Raw genomic sequence first — 22,279 nt, 5'->3', positions numbered from 1 at the left:
GGAAGGGTGTGGGACAGGTGGCAGAGAAGGAGTGACAGGGGCAGGGGGTGGTGTGGGTACAGACACATCTAGCCCTGAGACACCAGTCATGGTAATTTGATTCTAAAAAATGGCTTATTGATCATTACAGAATGTCTCTCTGGAGCTTCCCACTCCCTCCCCTCTCCCTTCCTCTTTCTCCAACCATGATCCCCATCTCCCTGCCCCCTTCCCACTCTCAGTCCACAAAAGAGACTGATTTCAGAATCAGGTTTACTATCACTCACAAATGCCATGAAATTGGTTTTTTTGCAGCAATGCATAAAATTAGAGAGGTGAAAGTTAAGGGATAACCCAATGTGATGTACAATACTGAGGGTTTTTAGAGAGAGAAAAACCTGCTTCCTCTATGGTCCCTCCACAGACTGAGGACTTTAATAATGACTGGGAAATACACAAAAATGTAAATGAAATGTTTCTTTTGGGCTTATGCTCTGCACCATCTGAAAGGCAAATAAGAAACAATTCCAGATGAAAGTGAACGTGTCCAACATGTTTTAGTGAGGGAATAAATTGGATGGTTGACTAAATGGGATGATTCTCTAAGGGAGCCAGCACATGTCCTCTTCTGGTCCATGCCCTCTTGTCAATGTTTCCATTAGGCAGGAATTACAGGATTCTGAAGACCACATCTTAGGGTTCAACAGCAGTTCTCCCACTGACATCAGTTTCTTGAACCGATCAGAAAACCTTCACACTACCATGTGCCTCTGGACCAGCACCACTAGGTTCAAGATACCCCTCAACCATCAAGCTTTTGAACAAAAGAGGTCAATGACAGTGATCTCACTTTAAGGATGCTTTATCTTGTTATTTCTTGCTCTCGTTATTTATTGCTATTTATTTATATTTGCATTTGTCTTCTGCACTCTACTTGTTCTTTCACTGATCCTGTTTACAGTTACTATTCTATGAGTAGGCCCACAGAAAAAGAATCTCTGGGTTGTATGCTGTGACATATATGTACTGTGAAAGTAAAGTTTACTTTTCTTTGGATTATATATATTTTCTCTCTCTTTCTCAATCTCACACTATAATTACGTTTTTGCCTTATTTTTGTATATGCAAACATAAACAACAAAATAAACATAATTAGACTAGTTATTATGCAATAACAAGATTATGTTAACTTACTTACTTATGGAGGAATCTAAGGTGGGGGCTTATATGGGAGGCAGGGTTTGAGGGTCGGCACAACATTGTGGGCTGAAGGGCCTGTACTGTGCTGTACTATTCTATGTTCTATACTTTTGCCCTCATTTTTTAATGTACTGTGCCGCTGCTGCAAGAAGTCTGATTTTCATGACATTTATATATCTGCCTATAACAACAATTAACTCAAACTTGAACTTGAGGTATGGTGTCCTGTAAGGTCTCAGAATTTGGTAACAGCAGCATTAAGATTGAATCCCACTGCTTTCAGAATTCAGCTCCCAACCACTTCCCTCAGGAGAACTTGCAGAGTTATTTCTGTTAGGACTTTTCTACAAAGCGAAAGGAAAACATTTCCACGGCAACTTGCACAAGTAGTTTTATTAATTGCGGGTAATCACAAGTAATTTTCTCTGGGCCAAACAAAGGAGTGATTGGTTGTCCTCTTACATCTGTTTTATGATCACAAGACACTGCTGGAAATTAAGAACATCAAGCACTAGCAAGTCTACCCCATTAATGAGTTGCTGGACGGCGCTGAAGCTGGGCTTGTTCTGTGCCATGTTGCCGGCTGCAGCCACCCAAGGAGGAGAGCATCAGAGGCCGTGCACGGAGACAGTGCACTGTCCAACAAATGGTGCGAGTAATTGTCTTGGTCATTTTTCCCGTGATCACAAGAGGCTGCTACACATTGCTGATGTAGAATAAAGTTGGGGATGGACAATAATGCTGGCATTTTCAGTGATGACTACTTCCTGTGTTTTATATACACTTTAAATAAAGTTGGGTGTCACTGGTGATAAGGTTTTTAGTTCAGACCACAACTTGTTGATGTGAAAACAAATATCTTATCGTTTTAAAGTCAGCACGAGGATCTTCACAGGTGGTGAGCTAGTATTTGAAGTGCATTCATATTTAGGAAGGAATGCAATCCACGTTAGCTGCCTCATTGGTTAATGACAGCTTGAGAGGTTCCGTTGTGGAATGCTTGAAGTCCCGAGGATCAAGTGAAAACCGGGCGCTTGTATAACATGCGGTCTGGGGATAATCTGTGATATTTATCTGTTGTTAAAATCCTCTGCACCTCTTCGGTTTCACAACTCTTGAGATTTGGAATGTCGTGGGTTGGGGTGACAGGGTGGCATAATGCTATTACAGTGCCAGCAATCCGCGTTCAATTCCCGCCAGCGTCTGTAAGGAGCTTGTGCATTCTCCTCTGTGCATGTTTTCTCCGGATGCTCCAGTTTCTTCCCACATTCCAAGGACATTCCGGGTCATAGGTTAATTGGTCACGTGGGTGTAACTGGGCAACTCAGGATTGTTGGACCAGAATGGCCAGTTACCGTGGCGTTTCTCCAGATAAAATAACAAATAAAAACACGTTTGGACCACCTCAGCGCGTGGTCTAGGCTGGAGACTATTGTGCGATGCTGGTTACCAATGTACTGGGACATCCACGGAGACTCAAAGGGTCAGAGGTGCTTACTTTCGGTAGAAAGGTTAAACCAAGTGCCCTATCTGTGTCACTCCTGGAACTGGCCACCAGAGGGAGGTAGAGATGACAAGGCCAACCCCTTTCTGCTCTCCTGCCTATTAGGCTAATTATTAATTCATTGTTATCATCTGTGCCTTGTTTGTAGCCCTATATATGTTCCTTGTCCCTTGTTTCTTTGCTCAGTCTTGAAATTATATATATATCTCTCTATCTCTGCTTTTGCTTGCAGGAATCACTAATTTCTGGAACTCTGGTTAATATTGATTCTTTTGACTTTTGACTTTGCCTGTGAGATTTTTTTTTTGGACACTGTGCCTGCACCTTGCGTTCTAAGGAATCCAGTAGTCTTGTTTGATTCTTCCCTCTAACTTTTTGTGATGTGTTTCTGCAATTGGGTTCACTGCTATTCAGTGTGAGGGAAGTTAAAACTGAAGAAGTTACCTAGTCAGCTGTGGGAATCTGTGCTCTTGAGAGAATTAAAGCTTTCAAGGTGATATCTTGAAAGGCAGCAGGGGACTGCTCTCTTGTGTCCTGAGTAAAGACTAATCTTCAAGTGATGCTATAGAAACATTATCTGGTTCATACTTTATTATCTGGTAGAGGCTTTGGATGTGGTACTGACTTTCATGCTGGTGTAATTTTTAAAATTACACTTCTACATGATGTGGACTTTTGAGGGAGGGTAGGCAGTTAATATTTTGACTTGCCAGCTGGTTGGAAGTCAAACTCACTGTTGTGGGTCTGGGTCAGTGACTGACCAGATTGGGAAATGGTGGGATGTTTCATTCCCAGCAATATAGGAGTGAACAAAGAATCAAAACAGTACCTACTTTCTGAAGTTTATCATTTAGCAAAAAGTTTGATAAACTCCTATAGATACACAATGGAGAGTACCCGAACTAGGTGCATCAAAACCTGATATGGAAGCACCACTGGTCAGGAATGGAAAAGACTACAGACAGGTGTGAATATGAGTAGGCCCATCCATGCAAAGCCCTCCCCACCATTGATTACATTTACATGGAGTGCTAGCACAAGATCCCAGCATCCATCATCAAAGACCCCCACCATCCAGGCCAAACTGCTTCTTGCTACAACCATTGGGCAGGAAGTACAGAAGCTTTATGTCCCACACCACCAGGTTCAGGAACAGTTATTACTCTGCAAATAGCAGGCTCTTGAACATGTACGGATACCTTCACTCAGTAAAACTCTGAACTGATCCTACAAGTTACAAACTCTCCTTCAAGGACTCCTTAAACTCGTGTTCTCAGTTTTAGTTTTATTTACATAGCTTGCCTTTCATGCACTGGTTGTTTATCAACCATTGTTTATGTATAGTTTGTCATAAATTCTGTTGTATTTCCTCATTTTTCCTGTAAGTGGCAGCAAGAAAATTATCCTCAAAGTAATATATATTAACATTGCTACAAAAGTCCTATCATTTCATGCTGGAGAGTTTTAAATCCAGATTAATTTATCTAAATTTAGTTTATTGAGTTGCTGTGATGGGATTTGAACTCTTGTCTCTGGGCTGTTAGTTCATTAATTTAACCAAAATGCTGCTCCTTCTATACCTGACTATACTTCAACCATATAGCTGCAGAATGCTTTGGGGACATTGTATCAAGTCTAAGGTGACTTGCTGCCAGCAAACACAATCATTAACTATGTTATTACTCAGGTTTTCTCAATGATCACGGAAAACAATAGGCTGTAACTTCCCTTTCGGAGCTGGGCTTTTGAACTGCCTGTATGACCTTTCACTTTAGCAGTGTGAACTGAATTCTCAAGGGTGCAGGATGGTTGCGGGGTGGCGTGCGCGTATGGGTCGAAATGAGGCAGTGTCCAAGAGTGGGCAAGGAGCCAATGTTTGGCTGTTGCTGGAGCGGACTTGGAGTTGACTCGAAGTGATATAACTGAGAGAAAGTAGAGTCAAGGCAGTGAGACCCGGGCCTGAGAGTTTGACCCATGGATTTGGCCAATTTAAGTGCCGTGCCAATTCGGAAAGGTTGCGTATGGGCTGAATTGAGCTGGCAGGCCCCAAGCCTGAGACCATATTAACGCAGCAGGGCTCAGGCCTGAGAGTGAGACACTTGGCCTATTTAAACATTGTGCTAGATCAGGATATTGGGACCGGAAGTGAGGGATAAACTGGTGTTCAGCTCGCTGCTCTGCTCGGCTTACTCATCTCTGCACTGAACTGAGGCTGTGGCCTGCAACTAAGGGGCTCCTGGATTGGTCGTGACTGGCTTTCTGGCCAAACTCACTTTTGTGAACTTCGGTTCTGAATGTTACCTATTTACTTTTGTTTGCATGGCTTGTTTTTATTTGTACATTGGGTATCTGATGGTTCCCTTTTTTAAATGTGTTCTGTTGTTTTGTGGCTGCCTGTAAGTTGTATATCATATGCATACTTTGATACTAAATGCACTTTGAAGTAACAACGGGCCCTATAGCAATGTGTGAAGACGAGATTCAGCAGATGCTGGCAATCTAGAGCAAAATAAACGAAATGCTGGAGAAACTCAGCAAGCTGGACAGCATCTATGGGGGGAGGGGGGAATAGCAAACAGTCGATGTTTCAGGCCGTCTGTCGGGATTGGAAAGGAAAGGGTTCGAAGCCAGTATAAGTATGGGGGGGGGCTGGTGGAATGGGTAGGCAGTTGAGAAGTGAAATCAGGCAAGGGTGAAGGGGGCATGAAGTATGAAGCAGGGAGGTGATAGGTGAAAGAGGTGAAGGGCTAAAGAAATGTAATAGATGATAGAGGACTATTGAAGAAACGGAGGGTGAAGTGGCAGCGGAGGGAGGTGATGGTGAGGTGAGGAGAAGAGAAGGGGTAGGAAGGTAACCAGAATGTGGAATAGAAAAAGAGAAGGGAGAGGGGATATAAGTTAGAGAAATTAATGTTCACGCCATCAGGTTGGAGAATACTGGGACAGAATACAAAGTGTTGCTCCTTCCACCCGAATGTGCCCTAATCATTACAGTAGAAGTCATGGACAGACATGTCCAAACGGGAAGAGAAGTTGAATTGAAATGGGTAGTCTTTGCAGATCTTGCTTTCCGCGCTGGACAGTGAAGGTGCTTGACAAAGTGGCGGGTCTCATTAACGTGGAGGAGGCCATACCAGATGATCACGGCGGTAGTGACGGGTACGGACAGACCTATCACAATGGAGTCATCTTGGTGGGTGGACCGGATCTGACACCAGTGGATTAGGAATATCTTCGCTCCAGCTACCGCACGAGGTGTGGTTTGGATGCAGGGTGAGGATCCGTTGCAAGGGCCCCCGACTCCCAGTGTGCAGATGGAAGCCGTGCCCATGGCCCATTACCCTGGTTAACATTTATTTTCTCAATCGATTCCTGATAAAAGGCTTTAAACACTAATGGCCCAGAGTGGCAACTGGCTGTGCTTAAATTTGCCACAGCTCGTGTTTGCTTTGGGAGCCATTTAACTATAATAGGCCTTTAAAGAGCCGAGTATAATAGCGTTTGTTTGGACAGTCTCGGGAGATAACTTTCCAGCTCATTAGGCGAGGTTGAGAGCACACTCTTAATAACGGAAAGGCAAGGTGTGTATCCTGTATCAAAAGGCACTCAATCATTGTAGAATGTGCCACCTGACATTTTCTTATCAGCATACCTGTGCCCTGAATTGCTTCCAGAGTCAATCCCTGCTCTTTCCATCATCTCTGGGATGCTTGCCTTCAGCTGTCACTTGCGCTAAGGGAGGCGAGACTCGACCAGACGCGGTGGCGATTAAATAAACTGCTCTCAGCAGCCTCGACGGTGCTGAATAAACAGGCTCCACTTCACCCTGCGCAGAGCAAGTGAAAGTGGGCAGCGAACTTCGTGACAGCCAATTTCATGAGAATATTTGAGATAGAAATGCGCTCTAAAGGGTTAATGCCCTATCTTACGACTGTGACTCTAGGAGCAGGCACTGGACTGGTCAAAAGGTGTACTGAAAGAGTAACTGGAACTTTTAAGAGGTACTATTGATTATCCCGTGAGTAACCACAGTATGATCTGTAAGTGGTGAACTTTAGCATAGGAAATTGTTACATTGATTTGTCATCCACTCCACCTGAGCCCTCTGGAGGTTACTCTGTACCTCAGCATGAGTCGTTCCCTCCTTTCCCTTCCTAACAGTAGTTTGCACTTGCCTCTCAAAGTATTGCAGCACAGAAACAGGCCTTTTGGCCCAACCCGTCTTGGCTAAACAAATTGCCTAATGAGCTAGTCCTATTTGCCTACATTTGCCCCACATCCATCTAACCTGTCCTATCTGTTAACTGTTGAAATGTCTTCCAAATGTTGCAATTGTATCCAACTTCAACATTTCCTCTGGCAGCCCATTCTATATAATCACCACCCTCTTGTGTGGAAGATCTTCCCCTTGGGTCCTTTTTAAATCCATCTTTCTCCTTTCCATTTAAAACTATGCTCTCTAGATTTGGACTATCTTGCCTTGGTGGGGGGGGGGGGGGAAGACTTTTCTAGTTACCTTATCTACACCTTTTATGAATTTAAAAATTCCGTAGGGTTACCCCTCCACCTCCTTTGTTTCAGGAAAAATATCTCGTCCTATGTAGCTTCTCTTTGTAACCAAAGACCCTTAACTTCATCCAAGGTCCTTTTTGCATCCTCTCCAGTTTAATGACATCGTTTATAGCAGGACTGCGCAATTTTCCCAATGTGGCTTGTAACCATTTTGGAACATGATTTTAAAAAAAACAGAGGGCTATGTAGGTTGCAGGGGTTAGATTGATCTTAGAACAGGTTAAAAGTTCGGCAAAACATCCTGGGTCAAAGAGCCTGTAATATGCTGTAATGCACTATGACATCCTAAATCTTGTACTTCATATTCCTCCTTCATTATCCAGTCTACCTGTACCTCCACTTGCAAGGAAATGTCTACCACACCCTTCGCTCCTTCTGTTCTGCAACATTCCTCAGGGGCTCTACCAGTTACTGTGCAAGTTCTGTCCTAGTTTCTCTTTTTATAATGTAGCACCACACATTCACCTGATTAAACTGAGTTGCTAATATTGGTCCCAAGTTTGAATCCAGAGTACACCATTAATTGGAATAGGCAGACTTCCTGCACCTCTCCTTGTCAATTGTACTGAGGAGTATCTGTCAGTGACAACACTGTGGCTATTTTATTAGGTAGACCTTGTTAATGCAGATATCTAATCAGCCAATCATGCTCAATGCACAAGAGCATGCAGACATTGTCAAGAGGTTCAGTTGTTCAGACCAAACACCTGAACGGGGGGGGGGGGGGGGAGGAATGCCATCCAAGAAACTTTGACTGTGGAATGTTTGTTGGTGCCAGGAAGGGTGGTTTGAGTGTCTCAGAAACTGCTGATCTCCAGGGATTCTCTCACACAGTCTACGAAAATGGTGAGAAAAAAAAAATCCAGTGAGGGTAGTTCTGTCTGTGAAATTAACATTGAGAGAGGTCAGAGGAGAATGGCTAGACTGGTTCAAGCTGACGGGAAGGCGACAGTAACTCAAATAACCGTGCATTACAACAGTGGTGTGTAGAAGAGCATCTCGAAATGCCGAACAGGTCCAACTTTGAAGCAGACGGGCTACAGCAGCAGAAGGTCAGGAACATACGTTCGGAGGCCAACTTGTTAGGTACGAGAGATACCTAATAGAGTGGCCATTGAGTGTATGTTGTCAGCAATTCTAACGATTAAATAAAGCTCACCAGTGCCACATGTGCTATAAAAAATAGCTATTGCTTTATTACAAATATTGCAGGGATAATATTGATTTACAGTTGTATTCTGGTCCCAGTACAGTGATGGGAAACGGTGGGGTTCAAGTCAGTCTGGAGTGGGACAGAGCACCCCCTTCCCTCCAGAGAGAGAGACTCAATAAATAAAGTGCGTTTTCGCTGCAGGTGAGGCCAGTCTCTGACCTCACCACATGGTGGGGCTAAAGGATCCCAGGCAGTACAGGTAGGGATAGTGCCGGTAACTTTGGTAGGAGGACATGAATGGTGTCCTCTCCATCGTGCCCACCTGCTCCTTGGGCACGGCGTAGCTCTGACTGGCTGACAGCATCTTCCTCTTGGTCTTGTACCTGCGGTTTTGGAACCAGATCTTCACCTGCGTCTCGGTGAGCTTCAGAGCGCTGGCCAGGTCGGCCCTCTCGGGCGCCGACAGGTATCTCTGCCCGTCAAATCTCCGCTCCAGCTCCAGCACCTGGGCGTGCGAGAAGGCTGCTCGCGTACGCTTTTTCTTGGGGCTTCTCACCCCTGCGGGCGAGACCTCGGCCCTCCTGTGAACGGCAACGCCTGGCAGAAAAGAGGGAAAAGAAATTTGCGTGAGATTTGTGATCGGCTGATTAAAGGGGAAGTCAGCAGTCAGAGGAGACATCCAACACTGCCAATTTATCCTAGAATACTGACAGCTCCTCTCCTCCAATCTCCACTCGGTTGGAGATAGCACTCCAGCATCACATCACTTCCAGCCACTCGTAACCCATTCCTCCTCCTCATCTCCCCCCACGTCAGGGAGCTCCTTCACCAGAGACACAAGAAACTGGAGATGTTAAAATCCTGAGCAATGCCCAGCCTGCTGAGGGACTTCATGTCAAACAGCATCTAGAACCTTCCCCTCAGTCCCGATACAGGGTTTTGATCTGAATGGTCGATAGTTCTTTCTGCCCCTCCAAGGACGCTGCTTGGCTCGCTGAGTTTCTGCAGCAAACTGTTAGTTATTCATTGACCAGACTGTCCATCCAGCCCCTCCTCACTACAGATTGTTACCGACTACCGAAACATGAACATCAGTCATACAACGGGTAACACTTCCGTCAGTCCTGACTACAGCTAGCCTAGTTCTCCCTTCCTCATTGTTCCCAGCTACAGACACACTCTCTCTCCCATGCCCAGCCCAATTGCACATCCCCCTTTCTCTCTGCTTTTCCACTGATGACAGATGCACCCCTTCCCCTCCATGCTCAGACACAGAAACTGCCTCATTAATCCATCCTTGATCCCTCTCTATACCCTGTCCTATCCCTCTTTCATCAGTCCTGCTACTCGAATCCCCCTCTCTCTTCTCCTCAATACAGACACCCTTCTTTTCTCCCTTTCCCTCAACTCTCCTGACTAGTTATCCCACTTCCCCATTAACTCCCTCCCCCAACTACAATCTCCAGACCCTTCTGACTACAGGCAGGGCCTGAACATTCATTACTCTCTGTTTTTCAATCATTGCTTATCCCCTGCCACACTGCAAAGCACTGCCCTTTCCATTTACTCCTACGCTAAATCTATCTCTTCAGACTCTCCTGGAGACAATGTACCCCACCACCAATCCCACTCTGCACATCCATTCATTTCTATCCACCCTCAACTCTGACCCAGGTCTAGATTTACCAGTCAGACATGTAAGCACGTAGACAAAGATCATAGCTCACCTATGCTTACCTAAATCAGCGTTTGCAAAATTCTAGTGGAACAAAGACCTTTGGGATAGTTAAAAAATTATTGTCATTCTTTCAGCATTTTGGCCCGTGCCGCAGATAAGCAGGAGATGTCGCTCATCCTAGTGAGACTAACAGCATATAGAAACAGCAATTCAATACTCCCTCTGCACCTACTCCCTCCTCGTACCCCTACAAGTTTCTTTCTAAAGAACATAGATTTAGGGTGAGACTGGGAAATTCAAAGGACATATTGTGTGCTCATTTCTGGTTGTCTGCCTCCAAAAATGATATCAGTAAGATTGAAACAGTAGAGAGAAAAAATAAGATTGTTGCCAGGAATTGAGGTCCAGAGTTGTAGGGAAAGGTGGAGCCTCCTTCAGATGTTATTCTTTGGAGTGTGGGAGAATGAAGGGAGATTTGATGGAGGTATATAAAATTATGAGGGATATAGATAAGGTAAATGCAAACAGGTACTTTTTGCACTGAGGTTGGGAGAGACTAGAGCAAGAGATCATGGACGAAAGGTGAAATATTTAAGGGGACCATGAGGGGGCAACTTCTTCACTCAGGGTGGTGAGAGTGTGGAATAAGCTGCCAGCAAAATTGGTGGATGCGGGTTCGATTTCAACATTTTGGAGAAGTTCGGACAAGTGTATGGATGGGAGGGGTATATAGGACCATGATCCAGGTGCAGGTCGGTGGGATTAAGCAGAATAATTCAGCAAGGACTAGATGGGCCAAAGGGCCTGCTTCTGTGCTGTAGTGTTCCATGCCTCTGACTCTAAGCAAGAGTTGTTTTCATATGTAGAGCGTGACAGGTGCCTGGATCATGCTGACAGGGGTAAAGGAAGTTCAAAGTAATTTTATTATCAAAGTACATGTACTGTATGCCACCATACACAACCCTGTGATTGATTTTCTTGTGTGCATTCCCAATAAATCCATGATAGAATAACAACCATAATAGAATCTTTGAAAGACAGCACCAACTTGGGCATTCAACCAATGAGCAAAAAGACACCAAACTGCAAATATAAGAAGAAATAATAATAAATAAACAATAAATATTGAGAACGTGAGCTGAAGTGTCCTGAACACTGAGTCCATAGGTTGTAGGAACATTTCAACGCTGGGGCAAGTGAAGTTATCTCTGTTGGCTCAAGAGCTGGTTGAGGGGCAAGGTTCCTGAACTTGATGGTGAGAGTCCTGAGGCTCCTTCATCATCTTCTTGATGGCAGCAATGAGAAGAGAAGTTGACCTGGTATTGGTACGGGTGCTTGGCGATGGATGCAGCTTTCTAACAACAATGCTTTGTGTAGATGTGCTTAGTGGCAGTGACATTTTAGAAGCACTTATATAGATTTTGTGCAGGTAAGTGGGGTTAGCTTAATATGGCATCATGGTCAGCTCATGCAGTGTAAGCTGAAGAGCCTGTTCCTCAGTTGTATTGCCTGTGTCCCACTTTCTTTCTCTTTCAAACTCTGAAAGTTGCAATGGAATATTTTACACCAGCTGAATTGCGCAAACATCACGATGTGGGTGAAAATAAAATTTCCACACATCACCTCTGCCTCATCATCTTAAATTTGCTTCTCCTAATGTGTTCTTCGGTTGTCTCCTTGCTTATTTTGTCTGACCTTTCATGATTTTGAGCACTCAGAAACCCCCTTGATGATATCAGTACAGCCCTAGCTTCGCCAATCTTTCTCATCCACAAAGATTGATTGGTGAATCACCTTCTTGCTAAATGCTACCCCTTAATGGGAAGAGGAAAATCCCACCTTCAGTTTAAGACTCTGGTTGTGGAGGTACAGTATCTGTCCCTTTACACCCAGGGTTTCCTGACACAAGTCATCATTTGTCTTGCTGTGTAATTGTAATTGGTGTATTATTGTCACACGTCCCAAGATACACAGCTTTGCATGTCATCTGGACCGATCACTCCATATGAAAGAACATTGAGGAAAAAAATAACAATGCAGAACATAGTGTTCGAGTTATGGAGAAAGTGCTGTGCAGGAAACAAATGAAGTGCAAGTACCATGACAAGGTTGGTTAAGAGATCTTTATCGTACACTAATCTATTCAAGAATCTTATACAGCAGCATAGAGATTGTCCTTCAGCTTGGTGTGTGTGCTTTCAAGCATCAAGTATCTTCTGCTCGATGGAAGGAGAAAGGTGAGAGAATGACCAAGCTGTGGGGTGGGGAGGTCTTTAGTTATATTGTGCCTTGCATTCTAAGACACAAGGGTTGGTGCTAGAGGAGGGAAGTCAGTGTGGACTGGTGCTGCTCAAAGTTTGATTAGTGAACCTTGCTTTGCCAACCGCAGTAAAACAAGATACAGACAGACAGAACCTTGCTTCAGATTATTTGATGTGGTTCATATTACTGAGTCAGGAAGAATTGGTTTCTATGCTCAACTGGTTGTCCTACTCCAACCAGCTAAGTGTAGAAACCAAGTCAACCCTTCTAAAAATGAAGCATTGAACTGAAACTGAGATGTGTGGAAGTGACTGTGCTTCGAACCCTATGTGTAAAACCTTCTATTCGAAACCACCTAGGGCAGCAGGATTATTGTTATCAGGCACAATGCTTACAGAACTAAACCTTTAATCTTGGAGAAAATCATAAACAAAAAGAGGGTTTTGGAGGCAGCGAAAGCCAACATGTAACACACAAACGTGCTGGAGGAGAATAAACTGCAGACGTTTGGGACGAGTAACAACTAGCTGTGTGTGTGGGGTGTCCAACAATGAAATGGATTATGAACACAGGGGATTCTGTAGAAGCTGGAAATAGCGAGCAACACGCACTCGCACTCTTCTGGACGGACCTGCTGGGCTCCTCCAGTATTTTGAGCGTGTTAATCAACTCACCAGCAAGACTAAGCTGAGATGAAAAACTTCACAAGTTGTACCCGGAAGGAGGCCATTTTGCCCTTTGGGTCTACGCAACTCCCAGTACAACAGAGCCACCCCCTCCTCATTCCTTGTGTTACTGCTGCTTAGTCTCCGCTAATATTGCCGTCCATCCGCTATTGCTGCCCCCTCCCACTAGGGCCAGTTGCAGATTATTTCATTGGTAGATTTAAATTTCAATACAGCCAGAAAAAAACACATTTTACTCTATTGTCGGGAAACAGACCGCCCCATAATTTGTGCCGTTTCAATAGGATACAGCAGAACACTGTTGTGCGGGTACTTACGTATTCGGACCCCAAGGATCCCAACGTTCGGGTGAAGTACGTTTACTTCACTTCTAAATCACCGTATAGTTTCTCAGACTTTCCCCGATTGCCCGAAGTTCGCATCATAGCATTTGAGCCGTTTGCAGGAACGTGGAGAGCGAACGAACGAGCGGACGGGACCGCGAGCAGAAGCCGCTCGAAAACTGAGTTTGGAAATCTCGGAAACTGACAGCAGTCCGCGTTCGACCCGTTAACAGAAGCCATTGGTTCTGGGTTACCAGAACACTGACAGTCCCTTTGGACAGTCTTTGGCCTGACGACGGGGTTTTAATGGAAACTCCGACTTGCTTCACTTCTATCAGCTTCAGGCCGAGCGCAATGCCGGCGCGTTACAGAGAGCGAGAGAAATAAAGATATCACCCTCCACCCCACCATCACCTCCAGAGATTTCCCCTACCTCCGACCTCCAGGTCTGTCTCTCTCGCAAGATCTCCAGCTCCAGTAGGGAACCCAGTCTCCGAATCCCCTCCGTATCTTGTCTTCTGGTCGGCTGACCGTCTGCCCTCCGGCCAGGGCTTGGACGCACCTGTTTCTGAAGGGGCCGATCTCCGACCGGGACCTCCCGGTACTTCCTGCTGCGCCAGGATGTCCTGGATGAGGAAAGATGTGAATGGTTTTGTGGTGACAGACATACCTCCGGCCCTGGATCTGGAGCAGTAACCAGGTCAGGGATAGGAAGTGTTAAGTTGGTTTCTTGGCTCTCGGCTTTATTATACCCGAAGGTGCAGCATAAAGGGAGAGGCGGAGTCCGTCTCCTCCTCAGATGCAATCACCGCTGTCTGCTCTGGGCTCTGGCGAACGGCCCCGGTCACTTCCCCTGTCCAGTGCGGAGATGCACCGGACAGGCTCTCGGTCTCTTTCAACGTGCTTTTTAACTTAAATTTCATTTTATCTCCGTGGGACGCATAACCCAAATACTTGCCCAACACCTATGCTGCGTTCTGAAATGTCACGCGGCGCAAACTAAGGGTTAATTATAGGAGGCGTTTGCTAGAAGAAATTTAACCCCTTCACTGCCCTCTCTCTCCAGACACTGGGTAGAATATACGCTTTTACATAGAACATAGAAATTTACAGCACATTACAGGCTACAGTTTTATTTAGAACATAGAACATAGAACAGTACAGCACAGTACAGGCCCTTCGGCCCACAATGTTGTCCCGAGCCTTAAACCCTGCGTCCCATATAACTCCCCCACCTTAATCTCCTCCATAGACCTGTCTAGTAGTCTCTTAAATTTCACTAGTGTATCTGCCTTCACCACTGACTCCGGTAGTGCATTCCATGCACCAACCACTCTCTGAGTGAAAAACCTTCCTCTAATATCCCCCTTGAACTTCCCACCCCTTACCTTAAAGCATGTCCTCTTGTATTGAGCAGTGGTGCCCTGGGGAAGAGGCGCTGGCTATCCACTCCATCTATTCCTCTTAATATCTTGTATACCTCTATCACGTCTCCTCTCATTCGCCTTCTCTCCAGAGAGTAAAGCCCTAGCTCCCTTAATCTCTGATCATAATGCCTACCCTGTAAACCAGGCAACATCCTGGCAAATCTCCTCTGTACCCTTTCCAATGCTTCCACATCCTTCCTGTAGTGAGGCGACCAGAACTGGACACAGTACTCCAAGTGTGGCCTAACCAGAGTTTTATAGAGCTGCATCATTACATCACGACTCTTAAACTCTATCCCTCGACTTATGAAAGCTAACACTCCATAAGCTTTCTTAACTACCCTATCTAACTGTGAGGCAACTTTCAGGGATCTGTGGACATGTACCCCCAGATCCCTGTGCTCCTCCACACTTCCAAGTATCCTGCCATTTACTTTGTACTCGACCTTGGAGTTTGTCCTTCCAAAGAGTACCACCTCACACTTCTCCGGGTTAAACTCCATCTGCCACTTCTCAGCCCACTTCTGCATCCTATCAATGTCTCTCTGCAACCTTCGACAATCCTCTACACTATCCACAACACCACCAACCTTTGTGTCGTCTGCAAACTTGCCAACCCACCCCTCTACCCCCACATCCAGGTCATTAATAAAAATCACGAAAAGTAGAGGTCCCCGAACAGATCCTTGTGGGACACCACTAGTCACAACCCTCCAATACGAATGTACTCCCTCCACCACCACCCTCTGCCTTCTGCAGGCAAGCCAATTCTGAATCCACCTGGCCAAACTTCCCTGGATCCCATGCCTTCTAACTTTCTGAATAAGCCTACCGTGTGGAACCTTGTCAAGTGCCTTAATAAAGTCCATGTAGCTCACATCCACTGCACTGCCCTCATCTATATGCCTGGTCACCTCCTCAAAGAACACTATCAGGTTTGTTAGACATGATCTGCCCTTCACAGAGCCATGCTGACTGTCCCTGATCAGACCATGAATCTCTAAATGCCCATAGATCCTATCTCTAAGAATCTTTTCCAACAGCTTTCCCACCACAGACCTAAGGTTCACTGGGCTATAATTACCCAGACTATCCCTACTACCTTTTTTGAACAAAGGGACAACATTCGCCTCCCTCCAATCCTCCGGCACCATTCCCGTGGACAACGAGGACATAAAGATCCTAGCCAGAGGCTCAGCAATCTCTTCCCTCACTTCATGGAGCAGCCTGGGGAATATTCCGTCAGGCCCCAGGGACTTATCCGTCCTAACTTATTTTAACAACTCCAACACCTCCTCTCCCTTAATATCAACATGCTCCAGAACATCAACCTCACTCATATTGTCCTCACCATCATCAAGTTCCCTCTCATTGGTGAATACCGAGGAGAAACATTCATTGAGAGCCTCGCTCACTTCCACAGCCTCCAGGCACATCTTCCCACCTTTATCTCTAATCGGTCCTATCTTCACTCCTGTCATCCTTTTTTCCTTCACATAATTGAAGAATGCCTTGGGATTTTCCTTTACCCTACTCGCCAAGGCCTTCTCATGCCCCCTTCTTGCTCTCTTCAGCCCCTTCTTAAGCTTTCTTGCTACCCTATATTCCTCAATAGATCCATCCGATCCTTGCTTCCTAAACCTCATGCATGCTGCCTTCTTCCACCTGACTAGATTCTCCACCACACTTGTCACCCATGGTTCCTTCACCCTACCATTCTTTATCTTCCTCACCGGGACAAATTTATCCCTAACATCCTGCAAGAGATCCCTAAACATCGACCACATGTCTATAGTACATTTCCCACAAAAACATCATCCCGTTTCACACCTGCAAGTTCTAGCCTTATAGCCTCATAATTTGCCCTTCCCCAGTTAAAAATTTTCCTGTCCTCTCTGATTCTATCCTTTTCCATAATAATGGTAATGACCAGGGAGCGGTGGTCACATCAGGAATTTAGAACATCTGGAGCGTTTTGTTCTCAACTGGTGCATGTTCTCACTATGGTATTTTGTGGGTGTCCTGGAATTATAAATAGGCCTTTTGACCCACCATGTTCATCATTCTAAGTTTACTCATCCTATTTACCACTGTGATGCTCGTTTATGTGAAGGCTGGCTGCTGTATCTGCATTACCGCACTGACGCATTTAAACTTCCAAAATAAGTTCAGTTTAAGTTCAATTTGAAGTTTAATTGTCAACCAGTACCAACAGCCATACACAGCACACAGCACAGGGTTGCAGAAGAAAAAAAAATCAGTAACAAAAAATAATATACTACAAATAGTAATTACAATAATATCAGTGAACAATACAACTGATAGATGAATGTGAAACCTATAAGTGTCCGGGATATCAACAAGCAAAGAAAATAGATTATGCACAATAAAGGGAAAACTTTCATCAGAATTTACTTCAAGGCTTAAGAAGATCTGCCAAACAGAGCCCAACAGTAAAAACATAACAAAGGCAATAAACACTGTCGTTATACCTATAATAATGTATTCCTTTGGCATAATATTTTGGTCCGAAACAGATCTGAGAGATTTACAAAGAAAAATAAGAACTGAAATGACACATTTTAGAAAACACTATGCACACGTGAATGCATATAGATTAACACATACCTGGGACAGAAGGAGGAAAAGAAATAACAGCCATAAAAATTTTGCACGACAGTCAGATAAAACTTCTAAGGATATATTTTCATCAATGGAAACAGGCTTCAGCACTGATAAGAAATACACACCACTCAACTTAAATTAAAGCACAACCCAGAAAACTGAAGAAATTACAACTACAGAAGAAAAAGTTAACCAACGGAAGAGCATGACCCTCATGGAAAACACCCCCACGATCTGAGCAGACTAATTGTCGACAGGGAAGTGTTGAACCCCTGGCTCAGTGTTGGAGACCTCTTCCCAGAAACAGAGGGGTTTCTTGTGGCAGTACAGGAGCAGGTGGTTAACACAGAAACAATATCCTAAATACATAAAAAATCAACAAATTCAAGACAATAAATACAGAAAATTCCAAGAGAAACCAGTAACAACCCAACACATTACAGGATCCTGCAGCAGTTTAACTCAATCTGATTACTTCCACAGGTACAATCAGGTGGCAAGCAACATACACCAACATCTTGCTTTAAAATAGAAACTCATAAAAGACACTATAACTTGAATATGACTGATCCAGTTTTAGTTTCAGATTATATTCTGATCCATTATTACAGATAGGACAATCCATAATAATCATTTTGATATAATATTGCAGGATAAACAAGCAAGAGCTACTTTCTTTATAGATACAGCCATTCCAAACAGACATAACATACAGAAATCAGTAAGTGAAAAATGCCAGAAATATGCCAAATAAAGAGGAAAACAAAAGACCATGGAACATGAACAGGGTATACATTGGCCCAATAGTAATATCATTCCAAAGTCACTGCACTATAGCGTTAAATAAATAGGCCTACACAACAACATTTATGTAAATCTCCAGAAAGCCACAATACTAACCACCACTAGAATTGTCCGAAGGTTCCTAGCAATTGACAAATGAGCATGCTTGGCTATGCCTGTAGCTCAGGTTTTACCAGCTTGAGCTGAGAAAAAGATTAAAACAATATTAAATGAAACTGAGTGGTCTGTGGAGGAATAATTCTTTGGTTTCAGCCATCCTCAGTCTTAGGATGGTCTGTTTCCATTACGCCTCATCAACCACCTCAGGACCTACAAAATGAATAATTCACTCAGAGATGGGGTAGGTGATGCCTGACGACACTGGTGGCTGGTTTGTTTATGAGGGGGAGCATCCCTTCTGCCACTTCTCTGTTTTCCCAATGTGGGCTCATTGGGCAGGAAGGGCTTGTAACATTGGGTGGGAAGGGCTTGTTACATTGGGCGGGATGGGCTTGTACATTGGGCGGGAAGGGCTTGTAATATTGAGTGGGAAGGGCTTGTAATATTGGGCAGGAAGGGCTTGTAATATTGGGTGGGAAGGGCTTGTTACATTGGGTGGGATGGGCTTGTACATTGGGCGGGAAGGGCTTGTATTATTGAGTGGGAAGGGCTTGTAATATTGGGCAGGAAGGGCTTGTAACATTGGGTGGGAAGGGCTTGTTACATTGGGCAGGAAGGGCTTGTTACATTGGGCGGGAAGGGTTTGTAACATTGGGTGGGAAGGGCTTGTAATATTGGGCGGGAAGGGCTTGTAACATTGGGTGGGAAGGGCTTGTAACATTGGGTGGGAAGGGCTTGTTACATTGGGTGGGAAGGGCTTGTTATATTGGGCGGGAAGGGCTTGTTATATTGGGCGGGAAGGGCTGGTAACATTGGGCGGGAAGGGCTGGTAACATTGGGCGGGACGGGCTTGTAACATTGGGCGGGAAGGGCTTGTTACATTGGGTGGGAAGGGCTTGTTACATTGGGCGGGAAGGGCTTGTTACATTGGGCGGGAAGGGCTTGTTATATTGGGCGGGAAGGGCTTGTTGCATTGGGTGGGAAGGGCTGGTAACATTGAGGGGGAAGGGCTTGTTACATTGGGTGGGAAGGGCTGGTAACATTTAGCGGGAAGGGCTTGTTACTTTGGGCAGGAAGGGCTGGTAATATTGAGCGGGAAAGTCTTGTTACTATGTTGTATCTCTCAATAAATAAAACCAGAGCCTAGCATGCTGGAATATTAAATGGACCATCTCTTGGTTCTTGTGATAGGTCAGTGTAATGCACCAGGGATTCGATTTGACTCCACCGCTGTCTGTAAGGAGCTTGTATGTTCTTACCGTGACCATGTGAGTTTCCTCCTGGTGCTCTGGTTTCTTCCCACATTCCAAAGATGTATGGGTTAGTAGGCTAATTGGTCACATGGGTGTCATTGAGCGGTGTGGACTCGTTGTTTGATACTGCCTGTTACCATTCTGTATCTCTAAGTAATAAATTAAATAATAATATTAATGACATTCTCAATACTATCCAAATGCCCCTTCAATACCTTTGAACTGTGATGGACCAGAAGTTCTCAGTGGACGGCAGGGATGCTGTATTTCTTCAAGTGGGTTTTGTGCCTCGTCCTCAGTCTGCTGAGTAATCTCTTCTCATCGACAGAATGTGGGATAAAGAGGGGCTCCGCAGGTTGACCAGCATTTGCGAGGGGGGTGAGGGTGGGTGCTGGTGAAGGAATTGTTGGTTTCCACCTTGTAGCCCTGTCAGAACTTATGTAGGGTTTCGACCTGAAGCATTGACAATTATATTCCCCAAGAGATGTTGCCTGACCCAGCAGCTTGTTTATTCTTGCTTCATGTTCCAGCAGTTGCATTCTCTTGTGCCTCCAGTTGGAGTAGATAGCCTGCTTTTGTGGTCCACAGATAGGAACCTTGTCTGGTTGGCAAGGGCATCATGGATCAAGTGACCTTCTCCTGAATTTCTGATTCACTCTACCAAGGGATAGAACATAGAGCAGTACAGCACAGGAAAAGGTTGTGCTGACCAGCTAAAAAGTGAATCAAAAACACCCAAACAATAATCCCTCCTACCTACACAATACCCATATCCCTCCATCTTCCTTATATCCATGTGCCTATCCAAACATCTCTTAAAAGCCTCTAATATATACGTATTTGCTTCTACCCACCATACTAGGCAGCACATTCCAGGCATCCACTGCTCTCTGAGTAAAAAACTTCTCCCTCAAATCCCCCTTGAACCTACCCCCTCTCACCTTCAGTGCATGACCTCTGGTTTTACACAATTCAACCCTGGCAAACAGATGCTCTCTGCCAACTCTATCTATGCCTCTCATAATCTTGAAAACCTCTATTTGATCTTCTAGATATATGGGTAAACCTCCGATGCCCCAGAGAAAACAATCCAAGTTTATCCAGACTCTCATGATAACACATGCCCTCTAAACCAGGCAGCATCCTAGTAAAGTTCTTCTGCACCCTCTCCAAAGCCTCAACATCCTTCTAATAGTGGAGCGAATAGAACTGCATGCAATACTGCAGATGTCGCCTAACCAGAGCTTTATAAAGTCACAACATAACTGCTTGACTTTTGAAGTTAATGCCTCGACTAATGAAAGTAAGTATTCCATAAACCTTCTTAACCAGCTTACTGACTTGTGTAGCCACTTTCATGGAGCTATGAACGTGGATTATAAATTCTTTCTGCTCAGCAACACTGTTAAAGATCTTGTCCTTAACAGTGTACTGCCTCCTTGCATTTACCCTGCCAAAGTGCAACACCTCACATTTATCTTGGTTAAACTCCATCTGCGATTTCTGCAACTGATCTATATCGCAATGTATTCTTTGTCAGTCTTATATACTACCCACAGCTCCACCAATCTTGGTATAATCCACAAATGTACTAACCCAGCCATCTACAGTTTCATCCAGGTCATTGATATACATCACAAACAGCCGAGGACCCAGCCCAGATCCCTGTGAAACACAACTAATTACAGACCTCCAGTTTGAATAAGTTCCTTCAACCACTATCCTCCGTCTTCTATGCGCATACCAGTTCTGAATCCAAGCAGCCAAATCGCCTCAGACCCTATGCGCCTTAATCTTCTGGATTAACCTCCCATGAGGGATTTTGGCAACTGCCTTACTAAAACTGGCAGATGAAAGAATCCTTTCATATTTTCTCATATTTACCAAAATTCCTTCCTGGATAGCCAGTTTAAAATTTCCTGGTGCAATCAATTGAATGAATCTCCCACAAGAAAAGCACTTAAACCAGGGGTTCCCAACCTTTCTTTATGCCATGGTCCAATGCCATTAAGCTAGGTGTCCGTGGACCCCAGGTTGGAAGCTCCTGGTTTAAATTGTACAACTGGACATGAGGGTTGGGCAGAAACAAGAATTACAATCAGTCATTGGGTGTACGTGGTTTTGAACTGAAACTTTGACATCTCCTTTCTCCCTAAAGAATGTTGCTTGACCCGCTGGGCCCTTTTAGCTGATAGATTTTGCTGTGGATTCCAGCACCTGCAGTCTCTTGTACTCCACTTGGGATAAGGCGTGTCCATTTCATTAATGAATGGGAGCCTCAGACTCTGGTTCACCTACAAAATATTTTGATATGTGGACGGGAATGCTCTGAGAAATATTGCCTTGTGGATGAGGACATCCTGCCAACATTGACACAAAACTGGAAAGTGCTGGAGGTACTCAGCTGGTCTGGTAGCACCTGCGGAGAGAGAAACGGAGTTAACATGTCAGGCCAATGATCATTGGAAATGGGAAAAAGAGGGAAATAAAAACCAGTTATATACTGCAAGAGGGTTAGGGGTGGAGGGAACAAAGGGAATATCTGTGTTAGGAGGCACAGTAGCACAGTGGATAGAGCTGCTGCTTCTCAGTTTCAAAGAGCCAGGTTCAATCCTGACCTCTGGTGCTGTCAGTGTGCACATTCTCATTATGACTATCTGAGAGTCAGAGTCCAGTCAAACAGTACAGAAACAGGCCCTTCAGCCCATCATTCT

The 22,279-nt window shown here is 44.7% G+C and overlaps 1 protein-coding gene across 1 annotated transcript; it reads right to left on the bottom strand.

The window, feature by feature from the left end:
* Positions 1-8,453: 8,453 nt before the first annotated feature.
* On the bottom strand, positions 8,454-14,262 carry LOC134350274 (homeobox protein Nkx-3.1-like). The gene is made up of 2 exons (XM_063055306.1): positions 13,791-14,262; positions 8,454-9,005 (listed from the first exon to the last, which is right to left on the bottom strand). Exons 1-2 carry the CDS (start codon positions 14,023-14,025, stop codon positions 8,629-8,631), a joined length of 612 nt encoding a protein of 203 aa, XP_062911376.1. The 5' UTR covers positions 14,026-14,262; the 3' UTR covers positions 8,454-8,628.
* Positions 14,263-22,279: the final 8,017 nt, after the last annotated feature.

Source organism: Mobula hypostoma, chromosome 8 (genome assembly GCF_963921235.1).
Source record: "Mobula hypostoma chromosome 8, sMobHyp1.1, whole genome shotgun sequence".
NCBI classification, from domain to species: Eukaryota; Metazoa; Chordata; class Chondrichthyes; order Myliobatiformes; family Myliobatidae; genus Mobula; species Mobula hypostoma.
Note: the sequence above shows the minus strand (reverse complement) of the source record. Positions and strands in the feature narration are given on the sequence as shown.

Coding starts and splice junctions, on each gene's coding strand:
- LOC134350274 (XM_063055306.1), bottom strand. CDS start 14,025: ATGTCTGTCACCACAAAACCATTCACATCTTTCCTCATCCAGGACATC. Junction 9,006..13,790: donor GACAGACCTGGAGGTCGGAG/GTAGGGGAAATC, acceptor CTTTTCTGCCAG/GCGTTGCCGTTCACAGGAGG.